The sequence below is a fragment of the Cibotium barometz genome, chromosome 62 (genome assembly GCF_041138505.1).
Source record: "Cibotium barometz isolate CiBa-2024 chromosome 62, ASM4113850v1, whole genome shotgun sequence".
In the NCBI taxonomy this organism is placed as follows: domain Eukaryota; kingdom Viridiplantae; phylum Streptophyta; class Polypodiopsida; order Cyatheales; family Cibotiaceae; genus Cibotium; species Cibotium barometz.
The window spans coordinates 28,451,415-28,476,477 of record NC_141107.1 but is presented as its reverse complement, the minus strand read 5'-3'; the positions used below and the strand labels follow the sequence as shown (position 1 = coordinate 28,476,477).

Genomic DNA, 25,063 nt, shown 5'->3' with positions numbered 1-25,063 from the left:
CCTAGAGATCGAGGCTGGCAAGAGCAGCGAGGATACCCAAGGAGGACAGGATTTGCAGATTATGCAGAAGAGAGATGGAGTCCGAGAAGCATTATGTATGCCAATGCTCAGTCTACTATGAGATCAGAGGGAGGTACCATTGCCTTTTCAGAGCGGAGTTCGGTCCTATTAGGCGTATCATGGATTATCCAGACCAGAGATGCTTGGGCTTGTTCTTGCTCAAGCTACGACAACACAGAGAGAGCCCCCTCAGAGCACAAACCTCACGAGCTAGTTCAGCCCAACTCAGGATCACCAGCTTCTTCCAGCCCTAGCATGCTGTGCCTACTCCACCAGTAGATCCAGCACTTCATCAGACTAGGACAGTATCCAGGAGCATAGGGGTCACTCTTATCGCGAGCCACAGTGCTCCGAGCTACGAGACGACCTGGGCCCCCTGGACCATGACCACCACCAGTCCACCAGGCCCGGATCAATGTCATCCTTACACGTCACCAACACACGATGGAGGCCTCTTCTTCTCATCCTCTCTTCACTATTTCAGATCTTGCAGCCATCCTCTCCTGCCCCATGATGGCTCTCCTCCATGGACCCCTCCCCTCCACAGATTTGGGATAGGGTGCATTATGATCATTCCTTTATAATTTATAGCATGCTCCCCCGTTTGTTCTGTGCATTTACCTAGGACTCAGCTTCACTTACTAGGTTTCCAGTTTCAGTTTCAGTTTTCCATGACAATGATATTCCAAGGATACTTGTAATCATCTTTTGTCTCATAGGCCCATCGGGCCTTTTGTAAGACGTAAATATAATTTTCTTTCTTGTGTTTGCTGTCACATCTCTCTCTCTCTCCCTCTCTCTCTCTCTCTCAACAAAAGGCTACTAGGTCTCCAGTGGCCCGTCCAAAAACTGCACGCCACAGTGAAAAAGTTGCCTGCCACATCAACTCCATGCTTGACATGGCGGCAATATTTTCTTCATGTGCGAAGGGTATCATGATGACTGGGTTTGTGTGGAAGTCATAAATCTTGACCTATCAGCTGTCAGCTGCCTACTAACCGGGCATTAATGTCACCCAAAAGGATAATGACTCCTCTTTGCGATAACTCCACTATGTTTGCAAAAAGGAGAGCATAGGGTGACACACCATCCTGTAACAACCCCCGAGCATAACTATAAGCTGGGTATTCTAAAGAGGACGAGGCTCAATATCTGCACCCCCATAGAGCATACCTTGCATGTTTTGTCAGACTCAGATCTACCAAATCTCAAATGCTGTGAGTTTAGTTGGATGGCAGCTACTGTGCAGAATGCTCACTGTAGCTCTGGTTCTGTCAAATAGTGGGGCGCTCTACAAATTTTTTTTGCAAGGAAAGAGGATTTATGGATTTGTGTGATGGGCTTGTGTGTGAAGCGTAGTGCTGGTACGTGGATCCGTTTTGCATTTCCCTTAAATTTGAATACGGCTGCCAAAGAATGGGAAGTAGCAAATTGCAATGTCTATCAATCAATCGGTTGGCAAGTTAAGCCCACATGAATCTGGCCCTTTAAAACATGTGAAAGCAACAAGGTTTGAGAGCTGCCATCTGGACCTTGGCAGCAGGCCTAAGATAAGTGACAGAAGAAATTTCATGAATCATGATTTATATTCCAGATGTGTTCTCAACGTTGCCAAAGTTCAAAAAAATGTTGAAAAGAACGTTTGAAATGTTTCAAATTTTTGTACAGGCACTCAAAGGTATGAAACATGTTTTTTGGCATGCCTGGTCACCCCCATGTTAGCCAACTCCCAAATGTAACCAGACACCTTCAGTAACCCCTTCTCTCAACTATGATGTGTCCCTATGTAAAAAATGGTGTCCCTCCCAGTAAGTCTTTGCAAAGCCACCGAGATCTGGCCACAGTGCCATTGCAATTCCAAGTGGCTATGTGCCATGCAGCTGTGGTCTCATAGACCTTTGTGGGCTGATGGTCACCTGTCCATCATTATACGCTACCAAGTTGCCTTGCTCTCAGGCTTCTCTGACCTTAATCATGCAAGTTCTTTGCTGCTTTTACTGATATGGAGTGAGATCATCCCCAATATAGATTTGTGGTACTGCAGAATCATCCTCTTCCTAAGGAACTCCAAACATGTCTAGCTGTCTATGAATTTAAGGGGAGAGACTCTCATGTCATGTCCCCGCATCAATAAAAACGGACTCCTCAATTCCCATTCTCTCACATGACTGAAAGTCATCTTCTTTGGGAGAATCCCTGATTGGGATTGCATCACTTGTACGCTTGGTGCTGTGCGTTGTGTCTCTCATCCGAAGTGGCTGCCATAATCTCATTTTGGTTCAACCTCCACCCATTTAGAGGTCTCACTTACCTCTGACCTCCTGAATGTTTTGCATTTCCTGACCGATAACTGCATGCCCACACCTTCCCCCAAAACAAAGCTGCTCCAATTCAGCCAGCAGTGTGCCCTCCTGTGCATCTTTTATCTTGGACCTTACTGGCTTTAAGGGCCTGAATGCTGTCCACCATTTCATTCCCTTGCTGCTTCAGCTTTTCCTTTTATCTCTCAGAGAACTTAAAAGACAATGAAACAAAAACTTGTGGTCTTTTAATGTAAGGTTCACCTGTTTAGCTGCAGCTTTTGCCTGGACTTCACTACCAATTTCCCCCTCTTCCGTTTCTTGTGTTATAATGGAGGAGTATGTTGAAATATTTGTCTTCCTTATAAGCTTCATCAATCTTCTGAGTGTCCAAACCGAAACCGTCTACAATATCCGCATTGACACGTTAGAAAAATCATATATTTTTGAAAGAGTGTTCATCTTTGCTAAAGTGTCAATAAGAGATTTTGTAAGGAGAGGCAATCAAACTAACATCTGAGGTCAACTCTTGGAGCTTGTCTTGCTCAATAGGAATTGGACTTCTTGCAATAAGGGGACCTTGATTTGTTAAACTAACCCTTCGCCTGCTTGGTGTGTGTGCATCGGAAGAAAATTGTGCAGGAAGCTCTCCCACTTCAACAGCCGTATACCCTGGAGTTTCTATGGAGATCTGCCTGGAAAGTCTCCGTGATCTTTGCATGTATGGGGCTTGTAATTTTTGTACTTGGGCCCCGCCAGATTTATGTGAGTCAAGATCACGAGACGACTTATTTTTGTGCTTTTTTCTCTCCGTGTGCATCGATTGCTTTTTGTATCCGTCTTGATTGGAGCCAGTATCCACAATGCCTGCCATTGTTGGGGGTCCGGAAAGTACTTCAAGAAGAAATTGATTGAATATGCATTCTTGTATCCTGTCAAAGTATGCAGTCCGATGGAAACTGTTGGCTGCAACTTTTACAGCAAGAACTTTGAGCATCCATGAAAGCGAGGCAGTAAACAAGCACCATAGGATCTGCCAAAAATGAGAGACAAATCAATGGTGGGGATGGAAGAAGATTTTGAAAATGTTGAAATCTAGCCAGATCATTAGAGATTTGGACCAACGGCTTTTTAGAAAACCTTTGTCAAAACATTGACAGCTAAATTGTCTTCAAGGCCTTGGAAGATGCTCTCCCAAACACCAAGAACCAATGCTAGCCACACACAGTTCTTCACAGAGCGCCTTAACCCGTACACAAAGTAAAGCACTCGCTTCTTTAATATATAGTGTTTCTCGATCAACATTTCTAGCAGCTTCACCAACGACAAAAAAGATTCAGTTTATGATTATGGGATGAAAAAGAGGAAATCAAAACATGTAAAGCACAATCCTGAACATATAAGGCTAACATAAGGCAGAACCATTGAACCATAGCTTTTTTCAAACAGATTATACATGTATTATTTAATGATAGTCTGTCCAGCAGGTATAGCTAGCAGGGTTTGAGCCCGGGTCCTCACCCAGCAGAGTCAAACGCCTTCATCACTACAGCACATGCATGTGGACAACCATATATGCCTGATAATTTATCTATGGGGCAGCATTATCTCATTGCACAAACTTCAAAGTGACCAGCCCAGCGGTGAAGCCAACAAGGGATCACCAAGAGCTTTGAGTTTTCAGGAGGTGGACAGACTAGAATAGTTATGCTCAGATGCCCAGCATACTATGAGATACACGGATGTTACCAGTACCTACTTTACAAAGTCTTTCGGTTCACCTCCATCCAATCCTTGAATAAGATGACCACAGATGCATGAACACTCCCTTATTATCTACTACAAATCCAGCTGCATGGAGATACACAAGGAGGAGAGAGTACTTGAGCTAGGACAAAGTACTAAAAGGTCAATTCAACACTGGATTTAAGGATGCATAGACATGCAGAGGGCTTGGCAGAGGATAGCACTGATAGTGCCTCTAGCCCCATGTGTCATCACTCAGGGAACAGTTACATGGCTTACGGGTTCAGTCCCCAGATATTCTACGAGCATGACATATCATCCAGGCCTTCAGAAATGCATTCTATTCCCTTGGATTTGGTGCGCGTATTTTTCCCCGCCACCCCCTCTGTAGAGACTATATGGAAGATCATCAGGAGCCTATCTGCATGGCAAATTTGGAGAGCGAGATGCCTAGGGCGCCCTGACCTTCCATAGGTATGCCCTCCACTACTTCTGGTCTTGGGGGCCCATGACGTAAAATGGAGCTCCAATGAAGGAGTTTTTTCTTGATTCTCATGAGCACAGGGGCAAACTGCTGGGCACGTGTAGTGTCTATCCCAACCTGGCATCCAAGATATCTGGTAGTGTCTGTCCTCTCACAATCCATGTGAAGCCAACATATGTGCACCAATCAATCCTCTCAAAGTCACTGACCCAAAATCCAACAAACTTATGCCAATTTATAAAGGCTCCTACTACTAGACAAAACTCTTCCAAGGAACTGTGAAATGAGCAAAGACATGAGCAAGATGCCTCAAGAAACATCATTGTATCACCAGCCAACTCAAAGTCCAAAAAGCTCCTCCTTTGTGCATAGTGGCAATCTCAATCCAGATACTCCAGCACTGGAGCGAAGAAAAATGCTCAAAGTTTTTGCAACGATGAGATACAACAGGGGAGGTAAGGGGCAACCTTGCCGTATGGAGTGAGAAATCTCGAAGCGCTTACCTCGTGTAAGGTTCCTCCCTTCCAAGATGAGAGAAACACTTAAGATAGTCCGCTACGTCCTATCTTGGGAAAAATTTCCTATTCATCGACACCTTGACCCTGCAGAGATTCAAGGATACGATTTATAGGTATGACCTAGCTCTATCCCGCAGGGGGAGCGTGATTTTCTAAACATCAAATCTCACCCATAGGGTAATCGATCATAAGCTGGGCAACTACTAGACTTGATTTCTAGGGACAACACTTTTTTTCTCATCTTATGCAAGGCACAGCCGCTGGCCTAGTCTTCTAGAATAGAGTTGCCCAGGAACCTAACTATCTAGCGTAGACTTTCACTTAACCTGTTGGAAAGCTACCCGACTAATCGGGTCCACCCGTCCGTAGGATGGTGCCGTCAGGGCATTCCATCCTCCCACTTTCCACCCTACTCACGCATCAATTTATTTTCTAATTAATCCTACCACACTGTTTGACATAAATAAACATATTCCTTAATTAAGGCCCTTTTTCACAAGGTTCGTTAAAACAGCCTTCTTACAAATCATACCAAAGACAAGATGTAATTATATAAAAAGTTTATACATGAACCAATTCCATACAAGCCAAACTGGCTCTCTTATTCTTATTCTGCCGATGATCTAGAATTCGGCCTTCCAGCCTCTACATGCTGGGCAAAACCCTACGGGACCATACACCTCATCGTCGGCCGCTGGCGAGGACTCAAGCCGGCCTGTCGCCCTCTCAGGCTCCATCGCTCGATCCTCCCGCCCCTCAGAGGGATGTCTGCACACTAGGGTGGGCTTATTTACCGCACTAGCCTGGGCCCTCAGAACTAGGCAGCCTCATAATCTCTCGCCTCAATCGGCGATCCTTATTCTCCCAAAGGTATGAGGGATACCTTGGGCCATTCCCGGGCTTTGCTAACGACGCCGCCCGGCTACACAAGCACGGAACGGAGTTAGCGTTCAAGCCAAAAAAAATCTTGAATTCTAAAGATAACATCTTCAATGCAATTTACTAAATATTCATAATTCATGAAGATAACAATTTCAACGCAATTTATCGAATACAACATCACATAATTCATAACTTCATATACTTTTTATGTCGTCATTTTAAGAGGAAAAGACACCATTCGTTAACACTAATTTAAGGAAAATCTCTTCTTTTTAAAAATTAACCAAGCTAACTTGACCACCGTTTCCTTGAGGGGCTTGAAAAGGGAGGACTGGAGCCGCGTTGGGCGCATCTTCCCCCATCTCGTTGTTACGTGCTCCTCTTGAGGCAATATTTTGTCGTCTCCGCGATGAGGCCATCTTAGGCGTCGCCTTGTAGAGCTCGCTACTGCGATCGAAACGCTTCAGTCGGATCTGAATTCCGAGCTCGTTTGCTCACCGTATGAGCAAAAGAATATGGCGCACGAACCCTCGCTTGAGCCAAAAAACCCTTACTAAAGTCTACGCAAATGGGGGGGGGGGGGGGGGGGGGGATTGTGAGATGTCCTTAAGGGCAAAGGCAAAAACGTGGAGAGAGCTGGGAGGGGTTGCTGCAAGCCTCTCTGTAAGTCTATTCACACGGGGGGGGGGGGAAAGAGTTAAGGACACTGGCTCTTAGCAAGAGGGGGATGGAGGAAAATTGGCTTATCTGAAAAGAGCCAAATGAGGGGGTGTGAGAGGGGTGGCTGCAAGGGCGGCTGTACTTGCAGCAAGTACGCTACACAGGGACGGACGGCGGTACGGACAGGGTATACGCTACACAAAAATGCGTGCCGTTTGAGGAGCACCCCGGGGGTTTATATAGCAGAGGGGTGAGGATACGGGCGTTGCGCAAAGCAAGGACGAAAGGACGGTGTACCTTCAAAGGCTATGGATCAGTGGCCTGCATGGGTCTAGGGGAAAGGTACGGTGTCGGTTGTCCGGGAAAGGAGTGGTACGCATGTACCTTATCTGGTTTGGGGCAGCATGGGTGTCTACGTAAGGGTACGCGTGGACCATACAATGGGCGGCCATCTTTTGGTTCTTGGGCGGTCATTGTACGAGCACCCTAGTAAGTGTGTACGGACCAAATTTTGGGACGGAATACCCAAATTTGGGACGTCCGTCTCGATTTGCGTGCCGGACCGTCCCGGGGGACGAAAAAATTTTTGTCCGGGAGGTTCTCCTGGTCGCAGGGGTTCAGACCGTTCGTCAATCGGACGTGCGGTCGTGCATTTATTAAGGTTTAAAGGTCGCCGTTTTTTAACTAAAATGATTGAAATTAGCGTATAGGCTTGATCCGGTGTCCGTTTTGGATGCTGTAAAATCCTATATTAGGGTAAAATCACGCGCAGATTCCAAATTTGGGCTCAGAATTTGAAGATTCTAAGTAGAAATGACTCAAATAATAAAATCATTGATAAAAATTCATAATTACATGGACATTTCTTTATTAGTGAAGATGGGTACGTTACATCCTTCCCCCCTTAAAGAAATCGAGATGTCCTCATCTCGTCATGAATTGGGGATAATCCTTTAAGAGTGTAGCTTCATCTTCCCAAGTTGCATCCTCTTCAGGATAATCTTTCCACTGCACTAGATGTTCTACAAGAGTTCTATTTCGGAGTTGCCTTTCCCTAGAATCTATGATGCTACTGGGCTGTAATTCAAGGACTCCTTGAGTAGGGATTACAACTTGTTCATCATCAAGAATATGATCGAGACTGGGGACATATGGTTTTAACAAACTTACATGAAATACATTATGGACTTTGATATGGGCTGGGAGTTGGAGTTTATAGGCACTTTTACCTAGACACTTGATAACTGTATAAGGACCACAATACCTAGGGCTGAGCTTCTTATATTTCCCGAGTGATAGAGAACTTCGTTTGGGTCGGACTCGTAGAAGAACTCTGTCTCCCTCCTTGAAGATCCTTTCAGACCTCTTGTTGTCAGCATAAAGCTTTTGTCGATCTTGGGCAGCTTTAATATCTTTTTGGATTGCCTTGGTTTGTTCCTCCATTTCTTCGAGCATTTTTCTGGATGCCTCAACTCTTATGGTTGGATCAGAGAAATTTAGAGGAGACAGGCATTCTTGTCCATAGAGTGCCTTGAATGGTGACATTCCTATGCTTTGATGATAAGATGTATTGTAGGCAAATTCTACAAGAGGAAGGTATTGAATCCACCTTCTCGGTTCCCGTCCACAATATGCTCTGAGAATGTCTCAATTACTTGATTGACTCTCTCAGTCTGGCCATCGGTCTCTGGATGGTAAGCTGTGCTAAAGCAAAGTTGAGTTCCCAGGGCTTGAAATAAAGACTGCCAGAATTTTGAAGTGAAGTCAGAATCCCAATCACTTACTATCCTTTTTGGGAGACCATGAAGTTTGAGGACTTCCTTGATGAATATTCGAGCAACATCAGAAGCTTTGAAGGTCTTCTTTGCTGGTATAAGGTGAGCTACTTTGGTAAGTAAGTCCACTACTAGTAGAATGGAGTCATATCCTCCTTGAACAGTGGGGAGACTTGTGACAAAATCCATACTACTGCACTCCCACTTCATTTGGGGAATATCTAATGGTTGAAGTTTTCCAGGCATCTTGACCCTTTCAGCTTTGATCCTTTGGCATGAGAGACATTGCTTCAAGTACCGAAGCACATCATTTTTCAAGCCTGCCCAATGAAAGCTCCTTCTTACAGCATTTAATGTTTTTGCATAACCTGGGTGTCTTGCAGCAGGGCTATCATGAGCTTCATGGAGGATTAGTTTCTTTAAAGCAGGATCCTTAGGGATACATAGCCTATGATTGAAGTAGAGGCTTCCTTCATGAGTGGAGTATCCCTTGATTAGATTCTTCTCTTTCTCTGAATGTCTCCCTTCTTCTACTAATTTTTTTATCCTCTGATAATCTCGATCATCAGATGAGACTTCTTCCACCTTGACCAGTATGGGATTATTTGGCATTGAAACTGCATTCAAGAAAGATTTGCGGCTAAGTGCATCTGCTACCACATTATCTTTCCCAGGGCGGAATTTGATGTCGAAATCATATTCTTGTAGAATTTCAATCCATCTCCTTTGCCGCATGTTGAGGTTAGACTGGGTGAAGATCCACTTTAGACTTTTGTGGTCAGTTACAAGCTGGAATTTGCCTTCCAAGAGATAATGTCTCCATAATTTGAGGCAATGAACAACTGCTAAGAGCTCCAAATCATGGGTGGCATAGTTTGCTTCATATTGCTTCAGCTTGCGGGAAGTATAAGCGACTGGTCTTCCTTCTTGGCCTAAGACACCACCAAGTGCTAGACTACTAGCATCGGTAACCACTTCAAATTTCTTGGAGAAATCAGGAAGCTTTAAGACTGGAACAGAAGTAATAATGACTTTCAGCTGATCAAAGCTGTTTTGATGGATTGGCAACCACACTATTTTGCAATCCTTCTTAAGAAGGTCCGTCAAAGGTGCAGCTACCAAGGCATAATCTTTGATAAAAATCCTATACCAACCCGTGATTCCCAAAAATCCACGAACTTCACGAACTGATTTAGGGGGTGGCCATTCTAGAATATCCTTGACCTTGGCAGGGTCTACTGAGATGCCATCTTTGGAGACGATGAATCCAAGATACTCAATTTGATGAGTAAAGAAGGTACATTTGCTCTTCTTGGCATAGAGTTTGTGTCTGCGTAGCAATTGCAGAACTCTACGCACATGCTCCTCATGCTCTTCCATTGATTTGGAGTAGATTAAGATGTCATCAAAGAAAACAAGCACAAATTCATCCAAGTAAGGACGGAATATATCTTGCATTAGGCGGTTGAAGGTTGCAGGAGCATTGGTTAACCCGAATGACATTACAGTAAACTCATAGTGGCCATAACGGGTATTGAAGGCTGTTTTGGGTATATCTGCTTCCTTGACTTTGATCTGATAGTAACCAGACCTCAAATCTATTTTTGAGAAGACTTTGGCCCCATGAAGCCTGTCAAGAAGTTCATCGATGCGAGGGATAGAATACTTATTCTTGACAGTGACTTGATTGAGCCCTCGATAATCTATGCAGAGGCGGAGAGTCCCGTCCTTCTTTTTTTGGAAAAGAACAGGTGCTTCCCAAGGAGAGCTACTAGGGCGTACAAATCCTTGTTCAATGAGTTGGGAAAGTTGCTCCTTAAGTTCAATGGCTTCAGGAAGGGACATTTTATAGGGAGTTTTTGAGACGGGTTGAGCTCCAGGGATCACCTCGATTTCATGGTCGACTTCTCGAGGAGGCGGTAACCCTGTAAGCTCGTCAGGGAAGATGTCAGAGAATTCTTGGAGCCAAGAGGGTTCTGTCTCCATACTAGGTTCAATGACTTTATTGAGTTTGACTAAGAAAACTTGCTGACCCTTACGTGTTCCCTTGAGAAGATGTTTTGCCTTAACTACCCTAGACTTAGGTTTTCCTATGATCCCCTGAACACATATTACTTGGCCATGCTCATTTTCAAAAGTGATACTCCCCTGGTTACAATGAATGCTAGCTTTGTTCACAGTTAACCAATCCATCCCAAGGATTTCATCATAAATTCCTAGTGGCAAGACTCTAAAGTGACCATGAGTTTGCTCATTACCCAGCTCAAAATCAAGGTTTCCTATAGAGTGGCGAGATACTACTTCTTTCCCACTGGCTAACTCTACAATCATTTTTCTAGCTGTTTTTTAACTCAAGTTTAATTTTTGCAAGCACCTAGGAGAAAGGAATGAATGGGTACTGCCACAATCAATCAAAAGCTGAAATGGCTGACCGTGATGAGTGGCGGGGGTTTGGATTACACCAAATTGTTTATTCGGGCCTTGGTGTTCTACTGCCGCATGGACGGTGGCGCGCTCTTCTTCAGCCGTTTCCAAGGTCGGTTCTTCACTTATAACACGGACAGTTCTAGCAACTGTTCCTCCGCGGCCTCTGCCACGGCCACTGCCTCTTACACCTTGGTGGGTAGGGGTTCCACGGCCTTGATTTCCTCTGTTACCTTGGGGAAATGATGTTGCCATCTTGGGACAGTTGGCTCTAAAATGTCCTGGCTCATTGCACTCAAAACACAGAGGGCCTTCTCTGGAAGAAGCAGCATACGAGCGGGGGGCAAAAGAGTTGCCTTGTCGCCCTCTGTTGTAGTAGGGGAAATTCTGTTGAGGTTTCTTGTAGGGTTGATCTTTAAGGTTTGCCTCAGGGTAAGATCTCTTTTGATTCTTCGGTTTGTTAGCCTTCATTTCTTTCACAAGGGGCTTTGCTCGTATGAGAGCATCCTATAATGTGCTTGGCCTCATTGCTTCAAGGCGGGAATCTAGGGGTTCATTTAGCCCTTGGCAGAAACGAGCCACTTGCTGGGAAGTAGTCATAGCTGGGGCATACTTCCGAAGGGTAATGAATTTGGAATAGTAGTCCTCAAGAGTTAAGCTGCAATGTCTAAGACTAAAAAACTCATTCATCTTTATGGATTCATGGGATGGAGGAAGATATCTTTCCTTCACTGCCTGCTTGATGTCTTCCCACGTTTGAGAATGCTCGGTGACTTCCTTGTCACGGCACCACTGTTTCCACCAGAGTTTAGCATCTCCAATGAGGCGAAACCGTGCGAGCATAGACTGATTTGCTACTCCAGTACCGGCAGCAGCAGAGAAATAATCGTCCATCGCCTCAATCCAGACTTCAGCATCCTTCTCAACCTTTGAACCTTCTCCTTTAAAGGAGGGAGGTTGCATTTGCTTGAGTAGGAGCTTCTTCTCCTGGGTATCGGTGTAAAGCGCATTGGGAAGTCGAGGGTGGTCGTCCTGGTCATCATTGTAAAAATAATTTTAAGATTACAAGATTCATATTTGCACAACGCTTAATTTTTGGAGAGTAAAACATTGAAATTATTTTATTTCCAAATATTTACAAGGACAAGTTTTATTACAAAGATCTGAGACTAATATAATTAGTCTCATTTGACATCAAGGGGAATTCCTAGGCTTGACTATGACATAAGGGTAGAGCGGTCCACATAGGTGAAATATGGGGGTTCCGCTGTAGTTTCTAAGACTCTAAAAACTGATGGTAAGGGTGGTAAACTCTGGATTGGGGTAGATCCCAACACCGCTACTCTATCAGCAGGTAAGACCTGCATCACTTTGTCATACACCCAACGGTCCTGAGGTATGCGAACCCCATCTATAGTCACCGAGGTGTCGGCCCTGGGGGTGCCGACAAACCAAAATAAGCGGATCATCTTCAGCTTCTCAATCCAACGAATCCGCTTAAGGTCGGTGGTGAGGTTCCCAATCTGATCTGCTCGGATGAAGAAGTATCTCGGCCCACGACCCCAGAAATCTCTACCCCATCCTCTTTGAATACGAGAGAAATGAGGGAGGGATATCTTCTCTAATATCTGTACCATGGTGTCGCGGAACTCGAAATTCGAGGAGTGACTAGCAGTCTCGAAGATGCATTGGAAAACTAGAAACTTGGAGTAGGCATCTTCCTCTTCCTACAATCATTTAACATCAATTCAACTTATTTGTTTTAGTAGGATATCTTTACTAATTAGCATTATATTAGGTAAAACATTTATTACAAAACAGTCCTTAAACTGCAATTCCTAGAAGCCAAACTTGCTCTGATACCAATTGTAAGGTTCCTCCCTTCCAAGATGAGAGAAACACTTAAGATAGTCCGCTAAGTCCTATCTTGGAAAAAATTTCCTATTCATCGACACCTTGACCCTGCAGAGATTCAAGGATACGATTTATAGGTATGACCTAGCTCTATCCCGCACGGGGAGCGTGATTTTCCAAACATCAAATCTCACCCATAGGGTAATCGATCATAAGCTGGGCAACTACTAGACTTGATTTCTAGGGACAACACTTTTTTTCTCATCTTATGCAAGGCACAGCCGCTGGCCTAGTCTTCTAGAATAGAGTTGCCCAGGAACCTAACTATCTAGCGTAGACTTTCACTTAATCTGTTGAAAAGCTACCCGACTAATCGGGTCCACCCGTCCGTAGGATGGTGCCGTCAGGGCATTCCATCCTCCCACTTTCCACCCTACTCACGCATCAATTTATTTTCTAATTAATCCTACCACACTGTTTGACATAAATAAACAACAAACTTTAAATGGTAAATCAATCAAATAGATCACTGTAACAATCAATAGAGAAGCCGGGGCTTAATTAAGACCCTTTTTCACAAGGTTCGTTAAAACAGCCTTCTTACACAATACAATCATACCAAAGACAAGATGTAATTATATAAAAAGTTTATACATGAACCAATTCCATACAAACCAAACTGGCTCTCTTATTCTTATTCTGCCGATGATCTAGAATTCGGCCTTCCAGCCTCTACATGCTGGGCAAAACCCTACGGGACCATACACCTCATCGTCGGCCGCTGGCGAGGACTCAAGCCGGCCCGTCGCCCTCTCAGGCTCCATCGCTCGATCCTCCCGCCCCTCAGAGGGATGTCTGCACACTAGGGTGGGCTTATTTACCGCACTAGCCTGGGCCCTCAGAACTAGGCAGCCTCATAATCTCTCGCCTCAATCGGCGATCCTTATTCTCCCAAAGGTATGAGGGATACCTTGGGCCATTCCCGGGCTTTGCTAACGACGCCGCCCAGCTACACAAGCACGGAACGCAGTTAGCGTTGAAGCCAAAAAAAATCTTGAATTCTAAAGATCACATCTTCAATGCAATTTACTAAATATTCATAATTCATGAAGATAACAATTTCAACGCAATTTATCGAATACAACATCACATAATTCATAACTTCATATAATTTTTATGTCATCATTTTAAGAGGAAAAGACACCATTCGTTAACACTAATTTAAGAAAAATCTCTTCTTTTTAAAAATTAACCAAGCTAACCTGGCCACCGTTTCCTTGAGGGGCTTGAAAAGGGAGGACTGGAGCCGCGTTGGGCGCATCTTCCCCCATCTCGTTGTTACGTGCTCCTCTTGAGGCAATATTTTGTCGTCTCCGCGATGAGGCCATCTTAGGCGTCGCCTTGTAGAGCTCGCTACTGCGACCGAAACGCTTCAGTCGGATCTGAATTCCGAGCTCGTTTGCTCACCGTATGAGCAAAAGAATATGGCGCACGAACCCTCGCTTGAGCCAAAAAACCCTTACTAAAGTCTACGCAAAAAGGGGGGGGGGGAGGGGGGGGGGATTGTGAGATGTCCTTAAGGGCAAAGGCAAAAACGTGGAGAGGGCTGGGAGGGGTTGCTGCAAGCCTCTCTGTAAGTCTATTTACACGCGGGGGGGGGGGGGGAGAGAAGAGTTAAGGACACTAGCTCTTAGCAAGAGGGGGATGGAGGAAAATTGGCTTATCTGAAAAGAGCCAAATGAGGGGGTGTGAGAGGGGTGGCTGCAAGGGCGGCTGTACTTGCAGCAAGTACGCTACACAGGGACGGACGGCGGTACGGACAGGGTATACGCTACACAGAAATGCGTGCCGTCGGAGGAGCACCCCGGGGGTTTATATAGCAGAGGGGTGAGGGTACGGGCGCTGCCCAAAGCAAGGACGAAAGGACGGTGTACCTTCAAAGGCTATGGATCAGTGGCCTGCATGGGTCTAGGGAAAAGGTACGGTGTCGGTTGTCCGGGAAAGAAGTGGTACACATGTACCTTATCTAGTCTGGGACAACATGGGTTTCTACGTAAGGGTACGCGTGGACCATACAGTGGGCGGCCATCCTTTGGTTCTTGGGCGATCATTGTACGGGCACCCTAGTAAGTGTGTACGGACCAAATTTTGGGACGGGGTACCCAAATTTGGGACGCCCGCCTCGATTTGCGTGCCGGACCGCCCCGAGGGACGAAAAGTTTTTTTGTCCGGGAGGTTCTCCTGGTCGCAGGGGTTCAGACCGTTCGTCAATCGGACGTGCGGTCGTGCATTTATTAAGGTTTAAAGGTCGCCGTTTTTTAACTAAAATGAAACGTATAGGCTTGATCCGGTGTCCGTTTTGGATGCTGTAAAATCCTATATTAGGGTAAAATCACGCGCAGATTCCAAATTTGGGCTCAGAATTTGAAGATTCTAAGTAGAAATGACTCAAATAATAAAATCATTGATAAAAATTCATAATTACATGGACATTTCTTTATTAGTGAAGATGGGTACGTTACACCTCGACCTCCACAAGCAAGTACAGTGCTATGAGCCTCTCAATAAAGGCAAGAGACACATCTGATCCAATCTTGAAAAAATCCTGTGTGCGCGAGAGTACCCTCTAAGAAGTCCCAATCCACTCTGTCAAAGACTTTCTCAAAATCAAGTCAAGAGCTAATTACTTGCCTTGGCCCCCTCTACCACCTCCCAAAAGGAAAAGATCTTATTAAAGATGCTTCTTCATTGGAGGAATCCATTCTATGTGTCATGAATGACTATCTGTAACACTGGCTGCAATCTCATGCTCACTGCCGCCCATGGCAAGAATTTTGTATGGAGTCCCAAGCAATGTGATAGGCCTCCACCGGGCAATGTTCGTCGTATCACCACCCTTAGGGGGATGAGGTGGATAAGACCCTCCATGAGAAAAGCATAGAGCCCATGTTCCACATATCTTGTAATGCCACACTGATCTGATCTCATCCCCAATGTCATCCCAAAAACTCATGAAAAACGTGGGGGAGAGGCCATGATCCCCTAGACATTTCCCATGTGGTAATTCCTGAATCGCATGTCTATGCTCATCCCCTATCCCTTCGAGGCCTCTGTAGATAACAAGCGGCAATAAAAATCAGAAGCAATCCTCCTGACCATGTCAAGCTCTGAGTGGAGCACTCCCTGCATGTTCTGCAGCTGTCTTAACACATTCCCTGTTATGGGAGAGGTCATGGGCAGCAAAGAAATGCATGTAACATCTACCTCCCAGCTAAGGTGATGCGTCAACATTGGCAATCCCACTATAATGGATCTCAAGTGATCATCAAGTGGATCGGAGTGGGTGCATGTCTCTGTCAACCTGTCTATAAACCCAAACAAGCTGGAGGAGTCATGGGCTGTGTCGCCTAGGGGCCGCATTTGTGCAAACTCCTGGTGCAGCCCTGGCTCTGGGACAGTGTCTGGCAATGTGGCCCTGTTGTTGACAGACACGGCACTGGGCCGGTCTACCGGCAATCTCCATCCACTGACTGAATAAAGAGCCATCAAAATCTGCCTGCAAGGTCCTAAGCTCGTCTTCGGAGAAAAGGATTGTTCTCCCGGCCGGTGGGGTGGAGGATGATTGGATTGGGCAGAAGCCATAATGCCAATCAAATGGCAGGCAGCGAACTTAAACATAGTAAAAACTTTTCCATATGTTGATGCAGGCAAAGAAGCAGGAGAGGCAAAATCTTTTTGAAACCCAGGGCATCCATTATCTGCATCGGCTTTTACATTTGAGCTGCAAACCATCATGATCCTTTCATCTGTAGCATCAGCTTTCAGATTTGAGCAGACAAAAAGAAAGCATCTGTCGCTGTGAAGATTTTGAAACAGAAAACCCTAATTATTCCTGCAAAACCTTCTGCAAATTGCATCAAGACCAATTATTCAGGCATGGAGGCAACTGTCTCTGCATAATGTAAGAGCACCTGCAAACCCTAGGATCATGCAGGAAAGACCTAAAATCTTGCTGCGAAGGGATCAACTAAAGGAAAAACCAAGCAAAGAGAGTTTAACCAATCTGAAGACAATGATCGCAAGTCGCGTAAGATGCCCCCATTGATGACACCTCCGGAGGCGAGCAGGTACCATATTGTACACTAGTTTTCTTTGTGCTGTGTGACTTACCCCATTTCTTCACACCCGGCAGACCAAAAGGTTATTTTTTGAGAATCAGTGGTATAAAAAAATATGGAATTTCAATGAATTCAATATTTCATTGCAAGTGAGGGTTTTCAAACAAAGCTACCTTCATAATCCACCCAGAGATTAGGCGGCCACAGAAAACAACAAGTGTGAGAGCCTCCCAGCGCCACAAGTCAAGACCCAGAAATGCTGCTGTTTTAATGAATTTTATTTTCATTGAACAAGCTAAGAATGCTATAAGGAGGAGTAGGCTGATCCACTGCAAATAAGTAGCCCACTTGTTCTCCTGCGTTTTCCTCTTCTTACTATCAGGAATGATGTCATCATCCAGAGGATCACGGTCCTCGTCAAGGACAGCAGGAGAAACCATGTTGTTGGATTTTAAGTTGAAGGATCCTGAGAGGTTTGAGACTGAATTCACTGCATTTGTCTCAGTGCCTTCAGATAAAGGCTTGCTGGCTGATCCACTGTCTGGCCTTGGGTTCTGCTGCTCATTAGCAAGAATTAAAGAGGCTCTTCTGCGTACCAACGAAGAATTGCAATGTGTAAGTTGACTTTGCACAGCTGGTGTGAGAGGTGGTGGGTCTTGAAGTCGTGTTTTCAACCGACTATGAGCTGGGATAGAGATTCTTCTGAGTAGTGGTGGTATCACTGGCGGACAAGCTTCACTACTATCACTATCACTTGAAGGCACATCAGTTGGATTTATATCAAAGCCTGGTGTCCGAGGTGTAGTGGGCAAAATGAGGTCCACAAGACCAGGTATCTTTTTCTTGATATCTGTTATGCTTGTTGCCATTGATGGTTTGGTATTATCTTGTGTATCAGCCTCTGTACTGTCATCATTTGAAGTCTCACTCTTTTCAAAAGGTGTCTGGTTAACAGTCACTTCAGAAACCTCTTTTGTCATCTGAAAGAAGGTGCTTTCTAGGGCATCGTCTTGTGAAGCCTCCATGCTGCCCACTGACAGAAGGTTTTGTTCTGTGAAGCCTGTATCAAAGCCTTTAAAACTCCCAAAAGCCTCCTCTTTTGTCTCCATGTGCTCTTCGGGAACCTCATTCTCTGAAGAATTTGTGTCTTCATTGCTGTCGTGATTCGACATGTCTTATATCACAAGGTCTGCATTAGGTGGGAACTTTTGCTCCAAAGAAGATGCTGCAAGCTTAAGCATGATCCATCTGACCAGGTCAAAGAGCTTCTTTTGAAATTCCAGCATTCTAGCACTGTAGCAAAGTTGCAAGTACATCAATAATGTAGTCTGTTATATAAAATGCCTCTTTCCATACCTTTAATCATGTTTTGAATTGAAACTTTCCATACCTTTAATCATGTTTTGAATTGAAACAAAAACAAATTATTAAGCATTACAATCAATGGTTCCAGATAGCCCTCGGATTGGGACTGGTTTGTGACCTCTGGAAAAATATATCTGAGCCTCTTATGTCTACAAGAGTTGGATAAATTTCATGGGCATTCTGCCCTGGAACTGCGGGTCTTCTTGTCTCTTTGGCCATTACATTACTCTTTGTTGCTGTGGTATGACCCATGCAAGCTGCGGGGGGTGTGGGGGGGAGGGGGGGGGGGGGGGGGGTGCTTGGGGCTTCAGGGGAGCTCCAGCTCTGAAGTTAACTGATTTTAGTGTGCTTTTCTCAAGCTCTTACACCATGCATTGGTTAAAAAATTACCATAATTTTGAAAACCAAATTATATTTTTGATCACATCACTTTCAACTCAGAATTCAGCCCTGGTAATGCATGACCTCGAATTTTCACAATATTGCTGTCACCGCACCCTGACCATGATAATGGGCAAGGTTTGTTGGTTGGTCATTATGCCCTTGAAAAATAGAAACCATTGTCATCCCTGTAACCAAATAATGAGGGGAAAAAAAGGGATGAAAAGGTGCACCCATAGGCTGCAAGGAAAACGCAGAACATTAAACCGCAAAGTTTACATTCTATGTGAGAAGCTGTATTCTTATGACCTATATTCTTGTGTGGTATGTATTTATGCATGCATGTACAACATGTACAGCCAGCTTGTATCTCATGTATGAACAACATTTACACGGTGTGTATCTGTATGACTATCCATGAAATCCATCAACGAACTTATCTCATCATGCATGGCTGCAAACTCTTGTTGGCAATGTTCCTCCACAGCTTGTTGATGTGCTTCCCATGCGTGAAAACATACTTCTGGTCTTCTCTTTCTCGCAAACAGTCTCCAGCGTCTTGTGTGAGGGTAGCTTGCAACGTTTCCATCTATCGCATGTCGATGTATGGCATCCTCCAGATCTTCACTAGATTGTAAAACATGTTGCAAGATTGCTTGGCTTTGAAAAGATTGTTGAACAAGGGAATGCAACATGTTTGTGAGGGTATCCATGGCAAGAGCACTTGGTGGAGTAGAGGTAATCACAGAAAGAACTTGTAAAATTCAGGGCTCTCCATCCATCGTGGATTGCTCTTCTGGGGTATTCATAGTGGTTGGCTCAATGATTTTACTAGAGCGCATACAAACGATCGATCTAGTGGACAACTTCTATGGGTTCTTGCCCAAAACACAATAAACAATCCACAAGGGAAAAAAAAAATATCACTGCCTTTGGATCAAAGCCTAAGCTCTGATACCAATTTTACATGACATGTGGTGGAAGCACTTAACTATGGATTAGGGCATGATGAATTTACTAAATTGGAGAAGAGATAGCTGGTCTGGTCATATGCAAGGGTGGCCTGAATATGTGATATATGTTGAGGTTATGCGGTCATATGACTTGGACGATTTGGTGGCAAATAGACAGCGCATTCTGGACAAGCATGGACATTTGTTCAGTGCCGATTTGCACAAGGAGTGAAATACAAATAAGATAGCAATGCTGAAATTTAGATGACACAAGCGATAGGGCAGGAAAGGGATGTAAGGGAAAAAGGACGAAAGGACCAGATGTGCGAGAGATCAGAGCAAATCAACACAGCATGTAATGGATGAATGAGTGTATGTATAATGGTGAATTAAATCCAGTACAAGAGGCCCTCTGATGTGAGGTGACTCTGAGTAGTAGACCGAAGAAGCAGCAAAGACGAAGTCGAAATAGTCGGAGTAGTCAAAGGCTCGCGTCTATGACTGCGGTGGCTCTCCGAGGTAGTAGCTGTAGTGGGCGGCAGAAACGCAGGGGTCAAGGGCTGTCAATGGTGACAGCCGGGGTGCGTGCAGGAGCAGCGAACAGATGGCTGAAAGCTGCAGGAGACTGCTGAAGATGATGAAGCAGCACCGCGCAGAGCAGGTACAGCAAAGGCAGTGCTGAAGATAGACGATGAACTGCCGGGCTGCTGCTGTTGCAGGGGTTAGAGCCGAAAGCAGAATGGTGTGGTCAGAAATGCTGCTGTTGCAGAATGCGATGATGAAGGTGTAGCAGTATGTAGACGGGCTGCTGCTGTGTGCAGGGAGTGCAGCCAATGGCTGCTGATGATGATAAAAGATGTGTTGATGATTCAGACCGCTGCTACAGAGGTAGCGCCGGCTGCTGAAGTTGGTTGTGGTTGATTATTTTGTTGTGGTGTGCTGAATTTATGAAGCGATCTTTATATATGTGGAAAGAATGCTGGTTGGCCCAGATAAGGGTTGTTGGCCAGCAGCACAAGACAATATATGTCTAATAAATACCCTTTTTGGGCTGGTTAAATGCCATTTTGGGCAGGTTTTCACACCCCCCCTCTCAGGCCAAAAGGGGACTATGAAAGAAGATGAGGAAGATGGTAAGTGCGTGAAGAGGAACATGAAGAAGTATGTGGGGTTTGGTTGTTGCGGGCGTAGATCATGTGCTCTTCGTCTTTTGTAGAGTCTTTTGAGTTTGGGTTGTATTGGATCAATGCCACAATGCAAGAGGTTTTCACATGCATGAATGCCCTTTTGGGTTTTCATTCATACATGAATGCCCCAAACACAAAAAACATAAAGCAATGCAAAGGAACAGATTTTATTCTAATAGACATCGTTCACCCAGAGAGAGACAGAAGTGCTCAAGACAGAGACAGATTTTATTCTAATAGACATCGTTCACCCAGAGAGTTCTCTAAAGGAACGATGGTATTTTGCGCGTTCCAAAAGATTCTGAGACTTTACGGACAGGTCGATCTCCGAAATTATCCCCTAGATACTGTGGACCATTTCGTATTACACGACGGATTGGTTCAATCACATATGAACTGGATTCGCCTTCTCATGTGAAAGTTCATCTTGTATTTCATGTCAGTAGACTTCAGGAAGTACTGGGTGGAACAGACCAGTTAGTTACTCCTCAAGAAATTATAGATGTCGAGGACATGACATTTGTTCCACACGAACCGGAAAGATTCTTGGATTTCGTGAAAGACGATTGCATAATACACTTATCACGGAATACAAGATCAAGTGGAAGGATCGTGTTGAGGAGGATGCTATATGGGAGACATTGACTACCCTTTAGAGGGATTACCCTGGCTTTTTAGTGAGCTCAGGAGTGAGCTCTTAGAGGAAGGGGAGTATGTCATGTGCTACACGCACAAGACTAGCTTCAAGGCTTGGGGAAGCTTGGAGTTAGGCAGGCTGATTGGCGAGCTGGACTAGACTAACGAGCGGGCACCCAAGCGTGAATGCCCGATGACCGGCCAAGAGCCTATAAAAGGGTGGCCAAGGTTAGTCAATAGTTCATAGAGTCTCGCGTGTCTTTGTGAGAGCTCTATGATCAGGAGCCTAGATCTAGTGCAGACGTGCACCTGCTTTATGCAGCCAAGGCGGACAGCAGTCTTCAAGCCTGCAAGGGTAGCTTCGTGGCAGTATGGGACGTCACGAGGTAGAGATTGGTCGGCACGTCCAACTAGTTAGCTCAACTCGGGGCTCGGTGGGGACAGCCAAGACTTGTGGGCTTGCCCACAGCTGTCAAGGTTGGGAGGTGAGTCAGGCCTGCACCCCCTTCACGTTGCTTGGTTTGTTTTGCAAGTTTCAAGCCTTGTACCAAGAGTGTTCTACGAGGTGATCCTTTGGGGATTTGACAATGTGGGAACGGTGTACGATGCTTCTTATCCATTTGACATGGCTGGCAGACATCCCCAGTCAGTTTGAGGCGGGATGTGCCTTCAACCAACTGGTCTCTAGACAACTTATAGAGCATGTCATAGGGCAAGTGACCATAGCGATAGTACCATAGTCGTTCAATGTCCGAAGGTTCTTTGGTCACATAGGCACGAACCCGATGAAAGTCAGAACCCTCAGAAAATGGCTCAGATAAAAAAGTAGACATCCGATATAAGCCATCCTTCTGTGCTTGACCTCGGGCAACAACGAGACCAGTAGTTTCATCAATCACCTCGACAACTCGCTTGCTGAAGTAAACTCCACGATCGAGTTGGGTCAACTAGGATACAGAAAGTAAGTTGAGGCCCAAGTTAGGAACAAGATAGACATTGTCCAAGGTTGCCTTGTTGGGCATGTGTTTGTGTCAAATAAGACAGTGCCAATAGATTTGATGGGCATCAATGTGTTGTTGCCACAACGAACTTCAACCTTAGCAGGATGTTTAGAGATCAAAATGTCGGCATTGCGTGCCATATGGTGTGTAGCTCCACTGTCAACTATCCAAGTGATCGGATGCCCACAGGGAAGACTTGGGTGGGCTTCGATGATGGGCACAGGTGGATCATCAGGTAACTGACAGATCTGAACAAGGGCAGAAGCTTCCACACGCTGGCTATCGGCCTCGTCTAGCCCGTTGTTTCTTCTTCCTTTCGAAAGAGTGGCCAGAGTCTAACTCACATGTGGCCTAAGCAACTTTGGCCGTGGGGCCAGGATGTCGTGTAAGTGATGACCAATTAGACATCCCTTCCGGGGTGGTGAAGGATACTGACTGGGGGGGGGGGGGGGGGGGGACCTTGAGCAACCTGACCAATGGTGCGCCATTGAGAAGATCTAGGCCAATTCGTACCAGTGCCTCATTGTTGGTTCCGTGGTGGGGGACCCTACAAAGTAGGTGCTAGAGTATTACCCCCTCTCGACCGCCAATTTGGGGCACTGCTGCCACAGTGGTTGTTTTGGCGATTCGAGTTGTTGGTGTTGGGGTTGTTACCTCTTTTTTCCCTAGCTTTAACGACACACTCATCAACATGTCCAAACATCTGGCAATGATTGGAGTATCTATTCTTTTTGGAAATATTCTGCCAGTAGGGAGTGGGTGTTGAGGCAGAGTTTTTGGGATCAATGGTGTTGCCTTGTGATTTGCCTTGATTACCTGGGTTGTTGTTCCCCTTCCATTGCTACCCTTTTTGGATAGAGGTGGTATTGGAAACAAGGGCTCCCGCTTGGGTAGAGGAGGAAGAAGATGACTTCTTGGGGTGAATCTGGTCATGCAACCAAGCAAAGCGCAAGAGTTGGCACTCACACTTATATAGGTTAGGCATAGGTTCTAAACTAATGGTCTATGTGAAAAAAGTAAAGAAACTAGGTGGCAACTTGTTCAGTAATGTGTGACCTAGTCTTCCTGAGACTAAGCGGAGCCAGTGGTGGTGTGCTCAGTGTTAAGGTGCTGGTATTCAGCAACCTTAACTTTCAGGTTATCCCCTCTTTAATAGAGAATTTTTGGATTTGATGCTCGAGATCAATGTGATTGAAAATGCACAGGCGGAAGCATAAACAAGACGAGAGAGAGAGTAGAGAGAGCTTGTGGACAAGATCACCTTTTATATTAGCTTGAAGCTTTACAATGGCAATAGGCTAGCAAGAGAATGTTGAACTTGTGCAAGGGAATGGATGGAATAGTGAATAATTGGGAAACTCCTTATATAGTGCATGAGTGAGCTAGCCGACTGCCTCTAGGGCTGGCCGATAGCTCACAAGACAAATAAATAGGAGAAAAATATATAAAATACCCAATAAATGGTACAACCCCAAAACACTGAGATGCATAAATTCTAACACCCCGTCTGCAGCTCATAGTGTGCAAGAGTCGGAAGAAGATAAGACGATGAAGATGCAACCATGGACCCTCAACACCGCGAATACTGGAATCACCTTGAAGAGAGCATCCACCAACTTGTTTCCTTGAAACAAAATGCCACCACGAACAGCAAGGAACTTTGCTTGGTCACGAATTCCTACACAAGTGTGCAGTGAATTGCAAGAATAGATGATGAGCTGCTCGGCACACCGTACCCATAATCCCCAACAATGGACGAAACACATCACGTCCCAAAAGCCTCAAACAATGAACTTGGAACAGATCCAGTTCATAATCTCTGCTATAGAAAAGATAACCATGTCCTGCCAGATGTCTAATGCTTGGAACTCCGAATCACGGTCCCCATGCACCAGTACGTGGAGCTGTAATCAGCCCCCTCTCCCGCCCACAAGCCTCCTCTGGCTGGAAGCACATGGGGGAAAACTGCATGTGTACTAGAGAAGTACACCATCTGGGTTCTCCTCAGCCGGAAGCGCCCTGGGAGCCCTAGAAGTGGTACTAGAATCTATATCACTATCCTGTGTTGTGTCTTTGCCTTTCCTCTGAGATGAAGCCTTGCCCTTGGTCTTGTCCTTCTTCTTGGACAAACAATCCTTGGATAGATGTCCTCTCTTCCCGCAAGAGAAGCAACGACTCCAACCTTTCTTCTGAACTGAGGAAAGTGCCTGGTCAAAAATGTTGACTGACACCTTCAACTTACCCTGTGAGACGAGAACGGACTCCTCCTCCAAAAGTAGGGAGCTAAGATCATCAAAATCCAACTGGGTGAATGTGACCTGGCACCGCAAAGATCGAGAAATCACATATTAGTCCAGAGGAAGCTTGGTGAGGATAAGTGCAGCCAGCTCAGCAGAGGACAAAGCAACACCCATAGCCAATAACTCGTCATGGATAACCTTGGCCTTCATGGGGAACAACTGCATGGAACTACCTTCAGGAAAAAACAAACCGTAGAGCTGCCCTTGCAAGGTAACTACCCTCATCAACGAATCTCGAGCAAAGAGATCCTCCAATTTAGACCATATCTGATGAGCACTGGTGAGAGTTTGCACTGTCGGTGAGACCTCTTCTTGATGGTCCGCACAAGCACAGACTGCGCCTTCGAGTCTCGATTCTCCCAGTCTTGTAATTCCACAGCAAATTCATCCTCCTGGTCCTGTGTCCACCTCCTAGAGTT

At 45.3% G+C, this 25,063-nt stretch overlaps 1 protein-coding gene across 5 annotated transcripts in view; it reads right to left on the bottom strand.

Annotated features, from left to right (window-relative positions):
- The window catches only part of LOC147604325 (mechanosensitive ion channel protein 5-like), a 95,259-nt gene that overhangs the window by 57,902 nt on the left and 12,294 nt on the right, over positions 1–25,063 (bottom strand). For 4 of the 5 annotated variants that reach the window (XR_015265407.1, XM_086795239.1, XM_086795241.1 and 1 more), the window contains exons 2-5: positions 16,995–18,114; positions 3,501–3,674; positions 2,875–3,393; positions 2,625–2,765 (exon numbers count right to left, since the gene is read on the bottom strand). Coding sequence is in view for 4 of the 5 variants with exons in the window: in XM_086795239.1 (XP_086651365.1) it covers positions 2,625–2,765; positions 2,875–3,393; positions 3,501–3,674; positions 16,995–17,993 (1,833 nt within the window). In the remaining variant the exon portion in view is untranslated. The remainder of the gene's footprint in view (positions 1–2,624; positions 2,766–2,874; positions 3,394–3,500; positions 3,675–16,994; positions 18,115–25,063) is intronic. The other variant, XM_086795240.1, reaches the window with a different exon arrangement.